This window comes from Xenopus laevis, chromosome 6S (assembly GCF_017654675.1).
Source record: "Xenopus laevis strain J_2021 chromosome 6S, Xenopus_laevis_v10.1, whole genome shotgun sequence".
NCBI classification, from domain to species: Eukaryota; Metazoa; Chordata; class Amphibia; order Anura; family Pipidae; genus Xenopus; species Xenopus laevis.
In genome coordinates this window covers 86856813-86875896 of record NC_054382.1, presented here as the reverse complement: position 1 = coordinate 86875896, position 19084 = coordinate 86856813, and the positions used below count along the sequence as shown (strand labels likewise).

Genomic DNA, 19084 nt, shown 5'->3' with positions numbered 1-19084 from the left:
AAATTAGAGGATTTCAATGTTTTCATAGAAGTATTAGGGTTAGTTCCACATTTTTTTTTATCGTACTTTTTATAGTAAGCTGTTTTAATAAATGACTTGACATTTGTGGTTTTAGAGGACTTTTTTCAAACCCAAATCAACTGTATAAATATGATCTGCTGCCTAGCATCACTTGGGAGGAGGTCATGCATTGTATTTCATGTCTTAAGCTGCCCATAGATGTTGAGATTCTTAAAAGATCAGAACCTGATCGTGAGACCACGATCTTCTCAGAAAGATCGTACGATCGTACGAATTTACCATCAACTAAAAAGACCAATTTGCCAGGAAAACAAAGGGGAGCTGCCTGCTTGGCCCTGCAAACATAAATAGATTGCACTGGGACTGACAAAGATTTTTTGACCTGGCCGATCAATTTCCTGACAGATGTCGGTCGAAAAATCATAAGATGTACAATCAGTCAAATCCCACTAACCACACGATAATTTCTAAGGATTGGTCTGGCTTCCATAAAATCGGTCGTTCGGCAAGAAGAATCGTCGCGTCTATGGGGAGCTTTAGAAGTGACCAGGAAAGAAGTGCTTCCCTGGTTTAATTTACTACACCACTGCACGATTGACATCTCAAGTGTTTTGGAAGAACTTCTGACAAATGATGAGAGGATCTATCCTGATTCGCTCCACAGTAAAATTTACAAATGCGTGAGAACATTTACAAAATGACAATGCTGGAATTTTGCCAAAATATGCAGCATTACCAAGTTGTGCAGTTAGAAAACTGCGCTTGATTTATAAATGACCCTTTATATTTTATAACCACTAGACATTAAACATATGTATTATAGGCAAGTCCATAAGCATTATGTTTGTAGTTGAAAATGTATGATGTGGTTCAATAACTTAAAGCGTTCCTCCGAAGGAGGCCAGTGTTCGTTCCATAACCCCCTGGCTATGCATCCAAATTTCCTGGTATTGCCTCTTGTGTCATTTACTAGATGTTCACTATCTCTACATTAATAATTTATTTCTGTTGTGCTCTATTACCAATGTGCTCTGACTGGGATTCTTATGTTCCAAGTTATTAGTTTGTGTTTAGAGGTATTAAATTATATTTAACCCATGCTCGCCCTTTCCTATTGTATTGGGAAATTATGCTTTTATTTAAATTTATTCACAGTCTCTATTGTTTTTTAAAATAGAGTTATAAACACTGATAGGTGATGATTTGCAGTAGAATTCTTAGGTCTCAAAGTAAGGACTCACCAGTTTGGAGAAGGGGTCCAGGTGCACCGCCCTGAACCTTCAGCTGAGGGAGCAGATAACCGAGTAGAAAAATGAGCAGGCACTTCCTGCCTATGATTAAGTATCCTATTGATACGAAACGCATAAGGCTGTATCCTAGTGCACTGAAATAAAAATACTTTTTTACTGACTTTAGTCTTTGGAAGTGCCTGCTCATTTTTCTACTCTGCTGTTTTTCAATTTTGTGTCCTCAGGCAGGCATATACTTTATTACTGTTTGTCACTAATATACTGTAAGGATCAGGCCAGGACTTGAACACTGAGAGGTGTGCTCCTAGTGGGTTGCACTTACTCCTTGAGCCACTGGAGCCTATTAGGGCTGATCTTGTTCCCTATTCCATAGGTTCGGTGTTTTCCATGTTTATAGTTGTCTCCTCTCTGTTCTCCACCCACCTCATTTCCCTCATGTTTTCCCATTCCGCATCACCATCCCTTTATAAACCAAGCCCTGAGCTGAGTCATTCTTGTGTTTTGTTCCTGTACCCCCTGCATGACCTGCCAACCTTGTTCTAGAGTTCTTTGCTCCTGAATCTGACCTTGTTCCAAAGTTCCTTGTTCCTGAATACCTTGTTTCTGAGTGAGTACCTCAGAGTTCCCTGTTCCTAGCCTGTGTTCCCCATTTTCTCCTTACCTTTATGGATTTCCTGGTAACGACCTTGGCCTGACCCTGATTATTGCTTTTTGTCTGTTTCTGCTTTCTGTCACAGTTTGCCATTAAATCTTCAAACTTATCTCTTCGTCTCCAATTATCTATGGGTATACCCCTGGACTTCCGCTCTACCCACTGCCCACTGAGTGGCCAAGCCTTACTTATACAAATTGAATGAACTATAAAAGCCTCCAGTACTCTACTTGTTACCTATCCTTAAAATGTATACCACTAATAAAATAGGTACTTTATGCAGCTTATACCTGATTTTCATTTTCTTTGAGGAAGTGTCAAGTGATTTGTTAATATTAAAGGCAGACCCACTCTCTTGTCTGCCACTTAATACACAGTAAAATAATTCATACTTAATAGGCTTATCTACCACTTATATACCCATGGTGCTTTAAGAATTTGTTGTATTACTTTAATTTATTCTGCTGTGTAAAATGAAATTGATAGAAAAAAAGCTGTGTAAAATCAATGGCGAATTTATCAAAGTGTATGTAATTTTACGCTATGCGAACGTCAAATTTGCTACCATTATTTTACATTAGTTATGGTGAAAGTTATGCAATACAATTTGCCTCTGTTTTTTAGCCCGATGATGTGTGGTGTATTACCCCAATGTTTTTTACACACCCTCTACTATTTTGTCAAAATGTATTAAAGTCAATGAGCGTCCGAATAATTCTGGTGCGCAACAATTTTTTTGACACACGGTTTTTCCCCCGGCAAATTTTCCCCACAGTTTTGCAAATCGAAAAAATTCACCCTGAATTCGCGCCTGCCAATTTTTTTTGCCCATCACTAGTCCTTAGCAGATCAGGAATGAAAAACCAAGATAACAACAAACTAAATGTGTATGTGTACGGTTCCAGTGCACTTTCCCTGAGAGTAAAGCTGCTGACAGAATTTCAGAAATTGCCTTTGTTGGGTAATGACTATTCTTTGACTGCCAAGGATCTTATTGACAATTTGATATTAGTGACAGGTGAGCATGGTTCCTGTATCTAGGGTCTTTGATTATAATAATTTGCCCAGCCTACATCCCTCCATATTGTCAATATATTTACCATTCCTCTTATTATCAACCTTGTTTGTTGCAGCAGCATTCTCCATTTAAACTCTATTTGCCTAATAACCTGATTTTGAGATGGAAAGTAAAGGCAGCATTTCTGAATGCTCCATTCCTTTTGCCTGATCAGTGTGTATAATAAATGTGTAAATTGAAATGAAAACCAAAAAATATTTCAGTATTATTTCTAATATTTTATTATAGAATAGAGAATCAAAGAAGACTTCTCCCTGTGCTGCCTGTGACATCATCAAACCCAGTTACAGACGGGGAGCAACCCTAAAAGCTGGGAGCCCCAGAGGACATCTTGGAAAAAGAGGAGGATCCAGAAAATGCCAGCGTTGGAGCCAAATACACAGGGTGGACATGCAGAAGTTATAAAGTAGCCCCTGCTGCAGCATCCAATCAGAACCAGTCTGAGGGATACTGTCCAGAAGGTCAGACAGGGCAGAAGGAAAGGGACATTTGCATTGAACTTAACTGTGTATTATCTAGTCCCCTCTAGGGTTGATTTTGGGACTGTGTAAGGTAGACCCCACGTGTCCCTGGTGCAGGAGTGTCATTTGTATAAGATTCCCATTTATTCTCTTCAATTCTACCTAAATTATACTTGGTTCTGGTTTATTTTCCAGGTGAAATTTCCCAGAGGTGTACTCTTCAATGCCCACAAGGTGGAGCCACTGCACTGTAAATCTCAGTCCCCCGTATCTTTCACTAAGCAAAGAGTATAGTTGGTCTCTAAGGGATGTAAATTCTAAGCGCTGGAAATTTACATATACACATATCCCCATCCAAGATTTCCAATTGATGAAGTACATGCAGCTCATTTATGAAATTCTGCTTGGTACCTTAAAACTTCTTAGATAGTGTCATAGATAGATAGTGTCAAAGAAGATTGTTGCCTTGTAGATCTTACAATCAGTTTACAATGATCTGTTTATCTAGAATAATTGGTAACACATTTATTAAAATATTTGTTTGCATTCTACTTTTCTAAGTGAAATTATATTTTCAATTTCCAAAGTCAAATGGATCTTAAAATGTTTGGCCTTCATATAACAGACTAGTGATGTGTGGGTTAGGTTTTACCTTGTTACTTTGTTACCTTGCTATCAATAGTTTAGGGTATTATTTATTTATTTTTAATATTAATGACAGTTCCTCTTTAAGCATTAGAGACAGCAAATAACATGTCAATTTGATTGCATATGCAAGCAAAGGAATTGAGCTAATGGCCCTCTCACTCAGTTATAAACCAGTGAAAAGGCTGTCAGTACAAGAAGAGAGAATTGGAATCCTCTTCCTCCCATTATGACACGAAGGCACATGAAGACATGAAGGTGCATCAGGAAACCATCTCATGCATGAGTGACCAAGTCAAGTCACACAACGCAGCGTGATTGGGAATAGTTGATTGCTTATGTGGCTCTTTTACTCTGGAGGCATGAGAATGAATGGAAGAGGCCGAGTACAACAAACACAACCTATCACTTGTGACCTGTGTTGATTTTAAGTAGTTTTATGGTGAAATAATAACAAAATACAAAAGCAGAATCTTCAGAGAGCTGAGGAAAGCCCTGAAGGCAATCTTTCTAAATTATATTTCTTGTATATCTTTCAAGGAGCTTGAAAGCAATTCCCTTCTCTGCCCCTTAGGTCAGTCCTTGGTACATACATTTGGAAATTACTAAATATTAGGTGAACTTTCTCTTACAGAGCTCTAAATGCACATTACTGAATGGTAAACCTGCTTTGTTTTTATTTGATTAGCCATAAGATTTCAGTATTAGTAATGTGTTAAATCCAAAATGCTGCGTTCTAAGCTCCTATATGGTCATTTAATAAAAGGTGCAAAGTAACCCATAGATGTCCAATAGAGGTGTTTAATCAAACAGGTAATCAGCAAATGCTAACTGTTATTTGGTTGCTGTGGGTTACTAGACCAGTAACAAGCTTTCCACCTTTTAATACTCCTTAGAATTAGATTTTGGAAAGTATTCCTTTATAATGTAAATATGGATCTGCACGCATCTGGATCCAGCAGAAGCCTAGAAGCAAGGCCTGTGGATATAGCCTAGGGGCCACACATTTTATTAATCCGCCACTATAATGATCCTAATTATGCTCTATAAATCTATATTGGTGGCAATTGTATGAGGTTTATTGAAAGTTTAAAAGGTTTTTTAGTAGACTTGTGGTATGGTAATTGAAATTACAGAAAAAAACCTTATCTGGAAAATGCCATACCTGTATAATAAATGTATTTGAAAACTTAAGAAAAAAAGTCAGACTGTTAAACCAGCCAGCATTATGTTTAGGTTTTTAACACAAAAGGATAACTAACTGCTTACACATTTAGCAGATACAATACTGCTATGCTGGATGCAAATATCTGCTGATACATCTACCAGAAAAGGAGTTGCAAAACCACAGACAATTTAATAATAATCAATGTAAGAATTGTAAGAATTCAGCAAGACAAATTCTTGTGTATGGTTTTCTTACACAGATTAATATCTTTGCAGGGAACACATTTATTACTGTCCCTTTTTGATTCTTGGATTTCATAGATACTTATGGCAGACACTGCAACTCAATCTGTCAGCAGTCGTGATCTGGCAAATGACATGAGTCATGACAAACACGACAACTGTAACTAATGCTACCTCTGTCCCTTCTCTAATCTGCTCTATTTCCTAGGCAACCACAATCTAGACAGCAAGTCTACATGGATCTGTCTCAGAAGTTAGCAGTTGTTTAGAAGATTGAAAAGCAAAAAGACCCTCAGGAAAAAGATGAAAAGTAAAAGTGATAAAAAAAAAAACATATGGTTGGCTAAGAAATATATACAGAATATATATAGTAGTAGGAGCGTATGTACTCTCTGGCAAGTGATGATAAATTGACAGTGCAGATAAATGTGCATGTTCAGCGTAATGTATTTTGAGCATTTATTTGCTCTAGATGTCACATCCAGGTTAACAATGATTCTGGCCATTATTTTCAACCCTGAAAATAATCATAACCAAGGCTTGCTGCATAAAATAAGCATGACAAAGCTCATTTTATAACTAGGGTAACAACTTATTAAATAGGTACCTTTTTATGGTGGTACACAATGGTACTGTATGTAAAAAGATACCAATGCAATACAATTGCTGGTACATCAGCCAAAATATGCACAGACATATAAGCCATAGTGAGCCACTTGCACCTCAACAAAATATTCCTCTTGAGCATAAAGTAAATCTAGGATAATAGCTTTCATTTAGCAAAGAATAACTTCCAGAATCCCACAATTTTTTTTTTTGCAACAAGCCTTTTTAAATGTGTTTGTATATTTTTGGATAAAAAATGCCTTCCTAAAGATATGTGTAGGGGTCCATAGAATTAACTTCCCTTATGTTCTGGAAATCCCCTACAGGTTTGAAATCTGGTGTGACAAGCTAAAAGTTGGGTCTAAATTGGATATGGGAGAGGGGGTGATTCTGTTTTCCCCAGTGCAATGTGCCCTGGCAGCTTTAGATTTGGCCAGGAGTTGTCAGTGTTGTGCAACTCTTTATAAAAGAGAGATGGCATGTCCTCTCCCTCTTTTGCCTTCCAACTCAGGAAGGGGTGAATGCTGCTGGGATCAGCACAATGGATGGTGAGGCCCTTGGTGAACTCGGGTATGGGGGCAGAGTTTCATGTGGAGCTCAACTTGAAGGAAAGGTTTGGACCCCAGAAAGTAGAGGAGCTGCCTGGTGATCGGATTCCTGTGAAAAGGGCTGTGGGGTACTCATGCTTTGGATAAGCATTAGAGCTCCAGTCATAAAGAAATACGAATGTTACTGTGTTTGTCCACCCAGAGTGGAGTGTGATTGTGTTCTGGGGAAAGACTGTGCCAGGGTTGGGACTTACAACAATGGTACCCCAATGCAGGGTTTACTTTTTCTCAAATTATATACATTTCTATTTTTTTGCTGAAACGTGTGTGTTTTATTTGTCCTAGTGAAATTCCCATGAGGTGTAATTCCTCAGTTCCCACTAGGTGAAGGCACTGCATTAAAATTCCCAGTACCTTCCCTGTGCCTAATGAAATTGCACATGGAAAGTCAGCTAAAATCATCTAGAGATTTATAGACACCAAAGTCTATTCAGCATTGTCTACAAACTCCCAGTACAAAAAACACATAGCGGCATTGAACCTTTTTTTTTAAAAAAAAAAAACATTTCAAACCTGCAATAAACAATATACAGCATATTGAAATGAGTAATCGTTTTCGTAGGAGGAGATCACGATTTGTACATTTTTGTAAGTCAAGCAAAAGTTCTCTAACACTGATCACGTTTTATAATTCCTTTAAGAGAATTGAATTACAATGCTCTCAAGGTCATATGAGCTGTGTGAAAATGAGTCACGGTATATCAAATCTATAAAAATAACAATACAGCAGTGCGAGTAATTGTGCAATAAAAATACATTAGCAGATGGCCATGTAAAAAAGATAAATATGAGTGAAAATTTAATAAATATTCTTCTACAGCAGAGGTCTAATTTCAGAAATGAATCAGAAAGTTTTGTTAAAATACCATTATTTTGCACTTAAGTGTAAAGAAAATGTTTTTTTGAAAAGGGAATACAAATTGCAGTGTGAAATGTCACACATTGAGTTTTAAAATTCAATATTTTATAACTATTCTTTTCTTCTTTAGTTAATGAGTGTATTTTGTGTATTATGAATCAATTTGTAAGGCCATTAGAAATGGATTCAAGCTCTGACTATTTCATATAATAACAAAGTGACTAGAATTATTAGGTACACGATCCTCCATGTTAAAGTTTGGTCCCTTGGGCAGTAACTATTAGATAACATCTGGGGAAGGATGTTTGTAAGTCCTTTTACACAACAATAGGTGGTTTCACAGTTTCATCCAGAGAGTTGGCTTGTGAGCAGAATAATAATGCAACCCAGTGAGAGTCGGTTATGCTTCAAAGACTTTCTTAATAATAAATGTGCCACAGCAATCAATTTGTTTGAATTTTGGGTCTGGCTCTACTGTATAGTCAAATGTTTATCAGATACTTAAGAAAATAGCTTAGAGCAAACACAAATCTAATTATCACCCAGACAAAGATATAAACGATTATTGATTTATGTGTGTTCAGTCTATCAAAAGTGAATGTATATTGATCTAACGAGCATTGTACCCGTATTATTCCATCTGTTTTTCATTTGGCATTTACAGAAGTAGAAGTACATATTTTTGCATAATATTGGATTTAGGTTGCTATACATAAAAGTCATAATTTATCATCTGTTTCTGTATTTTAATTTTTTTGTCACGGTACGTCATCAATCTCAGAACTGCTTAGCTATCTGTATTGAAGGTATTGTTTGAAATATAACGTATTAGTAAGCTGAAATTTACATGAGTTTATGGAAATTTCCATATATGCATAATGAAGGTAGTGTTGGGTCTCCTGACTCACCTGCCTCCTCCTACAGTCCAAAGTATTAAAGCATGCAATAAATACTATGTCTCCTTTTGGGAGCAGCCATGTTTGGTGCCAGCAGCAGTTGCCTAGCAACTTGTTGAACACCAAATACAGTTAGATTCATGATGAATTGCTAAGTGGTTAGAGACAAGAAGAAGTAAGTCCCTAACCTGTGGAGCTTACAATTTAAGTGGAAAGGTCATTTATAGGCACACATCAGTCGGTAACTAGTGTTTGAAGTTTTGATTGAGTAATTGTTTCATAAATGCAAAGGTTAGGGTTTATTCATAGGAATTCATAGACAAGGAGCAGCATGAGAGAAATGCTTAAAGGAGAACCTACGTAGACCCCCCTCCCTCCTCTCCCCCCCCCCCCAGCCTCACTACTAACCCAGGGAAATGCCCCTAACCTTTTACTTGCCCCCTCTGTGCAGATTCAGGTATCACAGTTCATGGCAGCCATTTGATGCGGTCATTGAGTCTGGCCTGGGGGGGGGGGTTATATAGCAAGAAATAACTAATAGCAAGAAAGGAACACATGTATCAAGCTGCTTTCATGGTATTCCTTCCTCTCCTACAACAACTCCTGTTCTGTCTTAAGGTGCAATAGAAGCACCCAATTTACAATGCAATACAGTGGTATACAAAATTAAAATATGGACTTCAAAGTGGAAAAAATATCTAGATGAATCCTGAAAAGCTTATTACAATGTCAAATTTTTACTCAAATTCCAAATGTTCTTTTTGCTATCATCCATTGCAATATTTTCAGCCAAAGTAGGCACATTGCAGTGTGTGTGTGTGTGTGTACATTTTAATTTGAATCTCTTCTGATTTTTATCCTAAAAGGAAAAATACAAGTTCAATCATCATATTTACATTTACACACGATAGTTACATCTATTAAAAGAAGACAAATGGCAAATTACACTTGGGGGTGCCAAAAGTTAGGCACCCCCAAGTGATTATATTTACTTTCCTGACTCCCTGGGCTGATGCACCTATCAGTAGAAATCTGCACTGTCCTGGGGTTCTTCCAGTGAGCACCATGGAGCGATACTCTTCCTGCTTCCTCGGCCTTCTTGCGGCTGTGCATGTGCAGTAGAGCGAAAAGCCGCACATTAACGAAAAGGCCTGCTGTTTCTTTCTGCTGAACATGCATCTGCTCTGGGAAATTTGAAAACCGAAGAAGAAGAAAGAGGATAACTCCGTGGTGCTCGCTGGAAGAACCCCTGGCTGGTGCAGTTTTCTGCTGACAGGAGCACTGGCCCGGGGTGTCAGGTAAGTAAATATAATCACTTGGGTTGCCTAACTTTTGGCACCCCCAATGTAAATTGCCTTTCGTTCTCCTTTAAACTAGAATTTAAAAAAAAGAAGCTCACACATATGCTTTTACAAAAATAACAATGGTTTGGAATGGGATCTGCTATCATGTACAAGTAACTGTGCCTGCAAATCAGATAAAATTATGCTTAAATTCATGAATACAACCATGTACAATACAATGCAATATAATGCTGTACTGAGCACAAAACAACCTTCAACATTTATACTAGAGAGTTATGGAAATATTAATACTATATGACATCCTGTATGATTGTTGTACTGATTCAATTGCTTTTGAATAAAACAGCCTCTACAACAAGAGAAATAGGCAAACCACTTTAGTGCAGGGTATCCATTTCAACTCTTGATTCTTACAACCACATAGAAAAGGCCACCAGCAATGGACTCATATTTATTTATGTGTAGGCTGCAATAAACAAGCAAAAACAGGCCTGCCTAGTAAAGACAAACTGACTTCTCAGTCAAACCAATAATCAATATTCTAAATAGGCAATTCACAGCTACTGCTAAACTATACCACCCAGCAATCTTCAACAATTGATTTTATGTTGGAGCCAAGTGGGACTTATAGTTTGGCAACAGCTGGAGGCACAAAGGTTAGGACCCTAACCCAACCGTGCATCCTACAAATCAAGATTTCAAACATCCCCCAATCTCACAATAGCTTGAGAACACATCCAACAGGTCACTTTGTTGCAGTTAATCATGTACATATGTCTTTCACAGTTCTCTGTTTATGCACCACATGTTCTTTAATTTGACCTCTTATGGCAAGTGTTACTCCCACAGCATTTTCTTGTCCTTTCTTATTTACCAAAAGAAAATATTTTCATAATAGCAATTTGCCATGTACTCTAATCTGTGGAATGATTTCCCTTAATTAATATTCAAAGGTGACTGAATACTATGGGACAGATTCACTAAGGGTGAGGTGGCCATTGCTAGTCAAAATTTGCCAGAAATCTCATTGCCGATTCACTAACAGGCGTAAAGGACTATTCGCTAGTGAACAAGACAGTCAGTCATTACTCTGAAAATTCACCAACATGTGAATTTTACTGAACGTTACCCCTTTCGTCAGAGTTTACTTCACCACCTCAGACCAGGCGAACTGATAAAACAAAGCTACATCTTTCTCAATCCTAAATCAGCGACATCATATCCTGTATGCTGGAAATGCATTAAAGTTGTAAAAAACGCTTTTTTAAAGCGAGATTGCATTCAAAAGTCCAAACTTATGTGTGAACAAATCTTTAACTAATTTGAGGGGCATGCCACATTTATATAAGGGTGGGCTCATGTCTAGGGCATTAGAGGATCTTTTCTGTCTTTATTATGACTCATTGGACATTTGTTTTAAAAAGTGGCCACTTTAAGCATTTGCACCAACATTACTATTAAAGTCGTCCATATGACTTTTAGGTACTATTCAAATTAACCTAAACGTAAGAGTGCTAGTTTCACTAGGCAGAAATTAAAGCTGGTGAAAATTCACTATGATATGCTCGTCCTGCCAAAGTAACCATATAGAAAATTCACCAGCGTTCGGCTGCTGCGACACAACTTCGCATTTTAGTGAATTAGCGTAGTGGTACGAATTAACACCTGGTGAATGTCGCAAATTATGTAAGACAAATTGGTATTGTGTTCAGTAGAAACATAAGCTACAAGATATTTTGCAAGGATCTGTGGGACAATTATTTATAGTGAACGTAAACAATGCTAAAAGCTAAGGCATGCTTCCCCTGGAATTTCTCAATATAGTATTATATAATCAGCATTTATAGATGCTCTGTTGTAGCAGAATAACATTTATATAGCCAGTAAATGGATTCTGTACCACATTTCCGAGAGACCTGTGTATATATATATGTACACCAGCCTTACAAAAAAAACTGAAGATGAATGGAAATGATTTAAGGATTTGTGACTGAGATTAAATTGACACTGTGATGACATTACATTTCCCTGATAAACTGTGCATTTCCAATGTCCTACGGCATGTACTGTATCTTAGAAAGAAATCATTCTTCTTACACATTGTAAAGAGCGGATTGTAATACATTTTTGGTGTCAAAGTGGTGATGGCTGCTTGCATGGTGATGTTGTTTTACTGAGAGTTATGGAGTAAAAGATTGTGAAGAAATTGTATTGCAAAGTTATCATTCCTCACCATTCCTTATTTGCACAAACCAATGGTAGCAGTCTGTAGAAATATTGTTGTGATTTATTTGTTTCGATTGCAAACTGTAAAGGCAAACTATAAAGATACGTACATATTTATTTTTGCATTTGCCATTAGATCTGCATATTTTCTGCCATTTGTTCTTCTCAGAAGAAACCTTTGCATAGGCAAGAATGAATGACACAATAAAGCCCCACAAAGTTAGAAAAATATAAAGTGTTCAACATAAATATTGGGTGTGTGGAAGCTCTATGCCATTATATATCTAGCAGCACAATGATTATTATTCTTTGTTAAAGAGTACTGACATTACATACTACTTACAAAGATTGTTCATCATTCCCAGCCTCAGTGGAGTTTCTAATCTAAGGTCCCTACTAGGGTCAGTATTCTTAGAAGCCAATTAACCTGACAACGAGGGGTCGATTTATTAAGTACAGGTACATTTTAAGTGGTAATGACAGTTACGAGTCAGTAAAACAGTACCAATACTTTAACCATTTATATTGCGATCCAGAACTATTCATTACAGAATGGAAAATTGTTGTCTGAATCTTTTCTCCACACTGACACCCCATTCTGATTAATAGGCAACTATATTTTTTTACAGCACATTAAAGACGGGTTCCTGACAGCTGATAATTAGAGAAAATATCAAACTGCTGGAAATTATTTGGGGTTCCCCAGTTTGATAAATTTGATAACTTTGTCCCTATGATTTTGGGGTGCTGGTGAAAACTTGACAAGCACAAGGCATGTTCTGAACAGAATCAAACCCAGTACCACAGCACTGTAAAGCAGAAGTGATAACCGCTGTAACACCATGCTTGCTTTATTATGTACCTTGTATATATATATATATATATATATATATATATATATATATATATATATATATATATGTTGAGTACTTAAATCAATGGGACCATATTTTAAATGCCCAAATTTTCCTGCCATGTTAATTCAAATACAGCAGGAGATGATTTCAATCAAACAATATATAGAGAATATAATATATTGTGTGTCTATGAAAATATATAGATACATTGAGTTAGATGAGTTAGATAACATGGGTGTTACAAGAGACACAACAGGCCCCGCAATCACTGGAGGGGCAATGGGTAAAGAAATCTGCTTTGAACTATACTATGACTATATATGTGCATCTGTCTTATTTGCAAATTCTATGTTAATAAATGAATAATTATATATATATATATATATATATATATATATATATATATATATATATATACACACACACACACACACACACACAGGTATGGGACCTGTTATCCGGAATGCTCAGGACCTGGGGTTTTCCGGATAAAGCATTTTTCTGTAATTTGGGTTTTCAAATTAGTCTACAAGAAATTCATTTAAAAAACCCCAATAGGCTGGTTTTGCTTCCAATAATGATTAATTATATCTTAGTTGGGATCAAGTGCAAGCTACTGTTTTATTATTAGAGAGAAAAAGGAAATATTTTTTAAAAATTTGGATAATTTCGATAAAATTGAGTCTATGGGAGACAACCATTCCGTAATTCTGAGCTTTCTGGATATTGGGTTTCCGGATAAGGGATCCTATGCCTGTATCAGGATATTTATGACTCTTGTGTACGTATTATAAGACTATATTATAAAATTACTCATGGTTCTATATACAGTATTTTTTTTTAACATATTGCAGGATTTCAATGCATTTTTGCTGTCAGTGTGGTAGTAGCTATTTGCATGTATGTTATAATTATCAATAAAGGTGAGTATGGGTCATCTTTATACCACTAAATAGATCATAGTATGACACAGACTGTACATAATAACTTAGACTTAGATACTAGAACAGCAAACCAAAAAGGTTATTAAGATCATGTTTCACTGGTTAAAACAATGTTTAAATAATGAATAAAAAGATCCATACAAAATGAATTCTTTAACACATTAGTGAACAGATTTAAACTAATTACTAGCCGGTTTCTTTCTAGCAAATATTGTGGAGATACAGGGGCTTCAAAATTCAACCCTTAGTAAATGTGCCCCACAGACTCCAAAAAGGTGAGAAAGACAGATAAAATGATTGAATACCCAAGAGAAAAAGAGAATAGAGTATACTGTTGATTTACATCGTAAATCCCCTATTAGGGCTAGTGAAGGAATCAGCCATTTAAGCTCAAATATGGCTCTTGACAGCTGATATAGATTGATGATAACAGTGATTTTGTTAAATGTCAAATACCCCACAATTCAGATCTGTGAAAGTTACACCATGAATTAATTCTTCTTAGCAAAAGCACCATTTATGGTAAAAATTTGAATGATCCCAACAACAACTGTACTAGTGAAGAAGAAGAAATGAGATAGTATTTAAGTGACAATGATACGCAAAAATCCAACAGTACAGCTGCTAATCACATCACTATAGAAATACTGTATACTGTATATATAAAAAATATTAAACTTTACAAATAAAAAAAAACCGAAAAAAAAAATGTTTACTCACCTGGTGTAAAATTATATTGTGCAGAAAACCCCAAAGATTGCAGTTCACCATCAGTAAAAAATTTAATCCAAAGGAATCTTCCACTTGATTTTATTAAAGGTGGGCTTTGTTGTCCACAATAGCGCCCAATGATTGGAGAAAAGCCAAATGGTCCATCTCTCACTTCAATGTGATCAAATTTACATTCCCATGAAGATTCTATGGAGTAATTTTCATCAAAACGCAGCTCGATGCATTGTCTAGGGGTCGCTGGAATAGAAATGTCATTGAAAAGAAATATTCAGTTTCTAGTTACACGAGCGTTGAGATCCAACATTATTTATACTAACACCGTCATTTAAGAGTGTTTTAGGAAGTAGCAGCAAGCTAAAAGTAAAGTAGAAAATTGTTATTATAATTAAACAAAGTAGATGTAGGAGTAGCAATACGAACAATAAAAGTGTTGGAGGATTACCAAGAAGATAATGAATTGTGCATTTTGGATTGTGCAATGTACAATGCACTGGAAGGATAGGTAATTATGCACTTTTAATTTTGCAGAAATAGCAAATTGTTTGAAGGATCATCTGTTTACACCGTCATCTAAAGTTCTTTTTGTTTTATGATCGTTTCATATTTTATTGATTCTTTTGTAAATAAAAATAATAGCACACTACGTACAAGTTACTACTCCATGTCAGGCAAATGGAAAAGGAGGAGGGAGTCACTGAGCTGAAGCTTACACACTAAAGACACAGTTCAGTTGCACAGACTGTATCACTACTTAGAATTTTCATATCTAAGCATTTATATCTCTATGTAAATAATGCTACTTGAATATGCAGCACTGTGCATTCAAACATTATATTACAGGTATGGGACCTGTTATCCAGAATGCTGGGGACCAGAAATTGCGTTTTTTTCATGATTAACGAGAAATTCACGGTTTTCCTGGTTTTCTAAAAAGCTCTAAAACCAAGATCCAAGTGAAAAAACCACGAAAGCCTTTCATACCAAACTTCCCCAAGTAAAAGTAGTAGAGGTGCTGCAGAAATCAGTGGGAGGAGCGCTGATCCCCATTTTAAAACCTATCAGAATTTTAGAGGTTTTTGGATTTTTTTTCGATACGAATTGTCCAAAAAAAACACATTATTAAAGGATTTTGTGGCATTCCGATTTTTTTGATTGTTCAGCGCAATTTGTAATTTTTTCATTTTATCATACAAACTTTTAATAAATTCAATGACAGTTGTGGTTTTAGAGTTTGTGAGTTTAGTCATGGTTTCAAAAACCTCTAAAACCACTACAATTCAAACTTAAATAGATAAGACCTGAATATAAAACGTACAAATGAAAAAAGCCCTGAATGATGCGCTAAAATATATGAATGCCTCAAAAACCTCTAAAAATTGGAGTTTTTAAAATTCCTAGTAAAAAAAATCCAAAAACCACTAAAAGTCCAAATTGATTAAAAGCAGTGCAATAAGATCAGTGTAATTCCCACTTCTGTAGCACCTCAACAACTTTTCTTTGGCGAAGCTTTGCCTTAGAGGTTTTCATGGTTTTTACACTTAGGGGCCGATTCACTAAGGGTCGAATATCGAGGGTTAACTAACCCTCGATATTTGACTAGGAATTAAAATCCTTCGACTTCGAATATCGAAGTCAAAGGATTTAGCACAGATAGATAGATAGAACGATCGAAGGATAATTCCTTCGATCGAGCGATAAAATCCTTAGAATCGAACGATTCGAAGGATTTTAATCCAACGATCGAAGGAATATCCTTCGATCAAAAAAAGTTAGCCAAGCCTATGGGGACCTTCCCCATAGGCTAACATTGACTTCGGTAGCTTTTAGATGGCGAACTAGGGGGTCGAAGTGTTTTTTTAAAGAGACAGTACTTCGACTATCGAATGGTCGAATAGTCAAACGATTTTTACTTCGAATCCTTCGATTCGAAGTCGTAGTCGAAGGTCGAAGTAGCCCATTCGATGGTCAAAGTTTTTTACCTTCGAATCCTTCACTCGAAGTTAGTGAATCGGCCCCTTAATAAATCTCAAATTTTTAGAGCTTTATAGAAATATAGGAAAACCACACATTTTTTTGAGATTCGTTAAAAAAAAAAATCGCAATACGATTATTAGTAAATGTTCCCCTAAGTCTACAAAAAAATAATTTACACATTAATTAAATGCAATAGAATTATTTTACCTCCTGTAAGGATTAATTATATCTTAGTTTGGATCAAGTGCAAGGTATTGGCTTTGTCTTGCAATGCAATAATAGAACATAAATAACAACATGCCATGCACTAAATTGTACATGTGTTAAGGAAGGAGGAAGGTGTTACTTGCCCTATAGAGTTTACAATCAAATTAGGTGGGTAATTTACAGATACAAACATGGGGTAATAAGCACTGCCATTATCAGTGCCTGAGGCATTGCCCAAAAAGTGCCAAGACTGAATGAGATATCATGCCAGTGCTTGAACATGTCGTTTTTCTGTTTTCATTTGAGGAAATTGAGCATGAAATACAAGGATAAAAAGCTGGATGGAAGGAGAAGCCTGACAGAGAGAGATTTAGGATGGGATACAGCAGCGAAAGTGGGGGGAAAGAAGAGAGGCAACAGTTAGGAATCTATAGTAACATAAAGAGATATAGCGTGGTGCAGAGGAAGTAAGGGTTATACCCTGTATGTAAATAAGAAAGTGGTGACCTTCCTGCAATGTTAGTGCTTCCATGATATTGTGTTTGAGCGCATGGGATGGCAAATGGCACTGTTTTTTATTTATTTTTTCATTGTAGTCAGGTCATGGGGTCTTATTTTTAAAACTAAGTATGAACATTTTCTACTTTGATGTCTTTTGAGGTGTTTTGTTGAAGTAGGAATTTGTTATTATAGCTGCAATTGAAGAAAAAGCATTAGGATAGGAGCGAAAACAATGTAAAACGGCTAAACCCAAAATTAAAGGGATGGTTCACTTTCAAACACTTTTTCCAATTCAGTTGGTTTCAGATAGTTCACCAGAAATAGACTTTCTATTTGTGACATTTACATTGAAGTGTAAAGTTTAATTTTTCACCTTCTAAACCAGCTCTGGGAGGGGGGTCTATTGATACATTTAGGGGCAGATTTATCAAAGGTCGAGGTGAATTTTCGAATGAAAAAAATTCAAATTTCGAGATATTTTTTGTGTACTTTGACTAGGGAATAGTCCATATTCAATTTGAATTTGAAAAAAATTCGAAAATTCGAATATCAACATTTATCATGTACTGTCTCTTTAAAAAATCGTCTTCGACCATTCGTTTAAGACCTGCTAAATTGCCTTTTTAGACCTCCTAGAACCTATTTGGAGTCAATTGGTGGACTTTCAAAAATCAAAGGTTTTTTTGGGGAAAAACTTCTAATCCAATTCGATCTAATGCACACTCCTTCGATACGTATGATTTGAATTCGGTTGAATACGGACCTATTTGATTGAAAACTGACCTATTCGACCAAAAAAAAACTTAGACTTTACTTTGATAACAGTTCAGAATCTTCACCTGGATCACTGGGCTGCCAAACAAACACCAGAGACACGGATATTAAACTTTAATCTTCAATCTTGGGAAAACAATAAAAGATGGAAAGTAATTGAAAAAAGTATTTGTTTACGGCGAACTATCTAAAAACAACTCAATTGGAAAAAGTGTTTGGAAGGTGAACAGCCCCTTTAATTTAATGGTAGCATTCAGTTAAATCTCCCTAGTGTTACCTAATTGCTCAGCACTTTCTTTTCTGCATTTTGCCAGGTCACAGGCCAGCAACCCCCACACTCCAGGAGGATCAATACTGTTTGAGTAATGTCAGGCAGCTTTTTGTTTGAATGATCAGGTAACTGCCTTCACCCCCAAGTGACTGCCACAGTGGACTGATTGGAATGATTTCTATTTGAATGTCTTCTGCATTGACTAATTGATGTCGATGATTTTGCAGCTGCAGTACACTATTGTGCAGTGGTTGATTATATGTTTTACTGATTATATGATATATTGATTCCCCTTGAGCAATTTCAGTTTGAGTCCTAAATTCCATATTAACTAGGCCTGTTTCCCCCACCTCTTATCCTTCAGCATCTCTATCCTCAGCAAGATGCATTAATGTAGTGTACAACATAAATATTAATTCTGACACTTCTAAATCACTACACTGCTATTTAATATGTATGCTAGGTTTTATAAACAGCATACAGTTTAGTTACTTGGCTACTTAAACCAAAATAATAATTTAAAATTAACATCAAGACCATCTCTGGGATCCCAGCGGCTATGTCTCATTATGGCACCCCAAGGATGAACCTTACTCAGAAGACAGACTTTAGCAATACAATGTGAACTGAAATAATAATGGGAAGCAAGAGGTTGCATTTTACCACTTACAGGAAAATTGAATAAACAGGTCTAGTGAACCAAAGCAACCAATTAGGCTTAGAGATGCATTTTAATGCTGATTGGTTGCACTTGCTTTAGGTTATTAAATTAGTAGTAATCTCTGCACCTTTAGTTCATTATCTCCAG

The 19084-nt window shown here is 36.2% G+C and overlaps 1 protein-coding gene across 1 annotated transcript in view; it reads right to left on the bottom strand.

Annotated features, from left to right (window-relative positions):
* The window catches only part of neto1.S (neuropilin and tolloid like 1 S homeolog), a 46158-nt gene that overhangs the window by 17411 nt on the left and 9663 nt on the right, over nt 1-19084 (bottom strand). The window contains exon 4 of the mRNA XM_018223606.2: nt 14538-14786. Within this exon, the coding sequence (XP_018079095.1) occupies nt 14538-14786 (249 nt within the window). The remainder of the gene's footprint in view (nt 1-14537; nt 14787-19084) is intronic.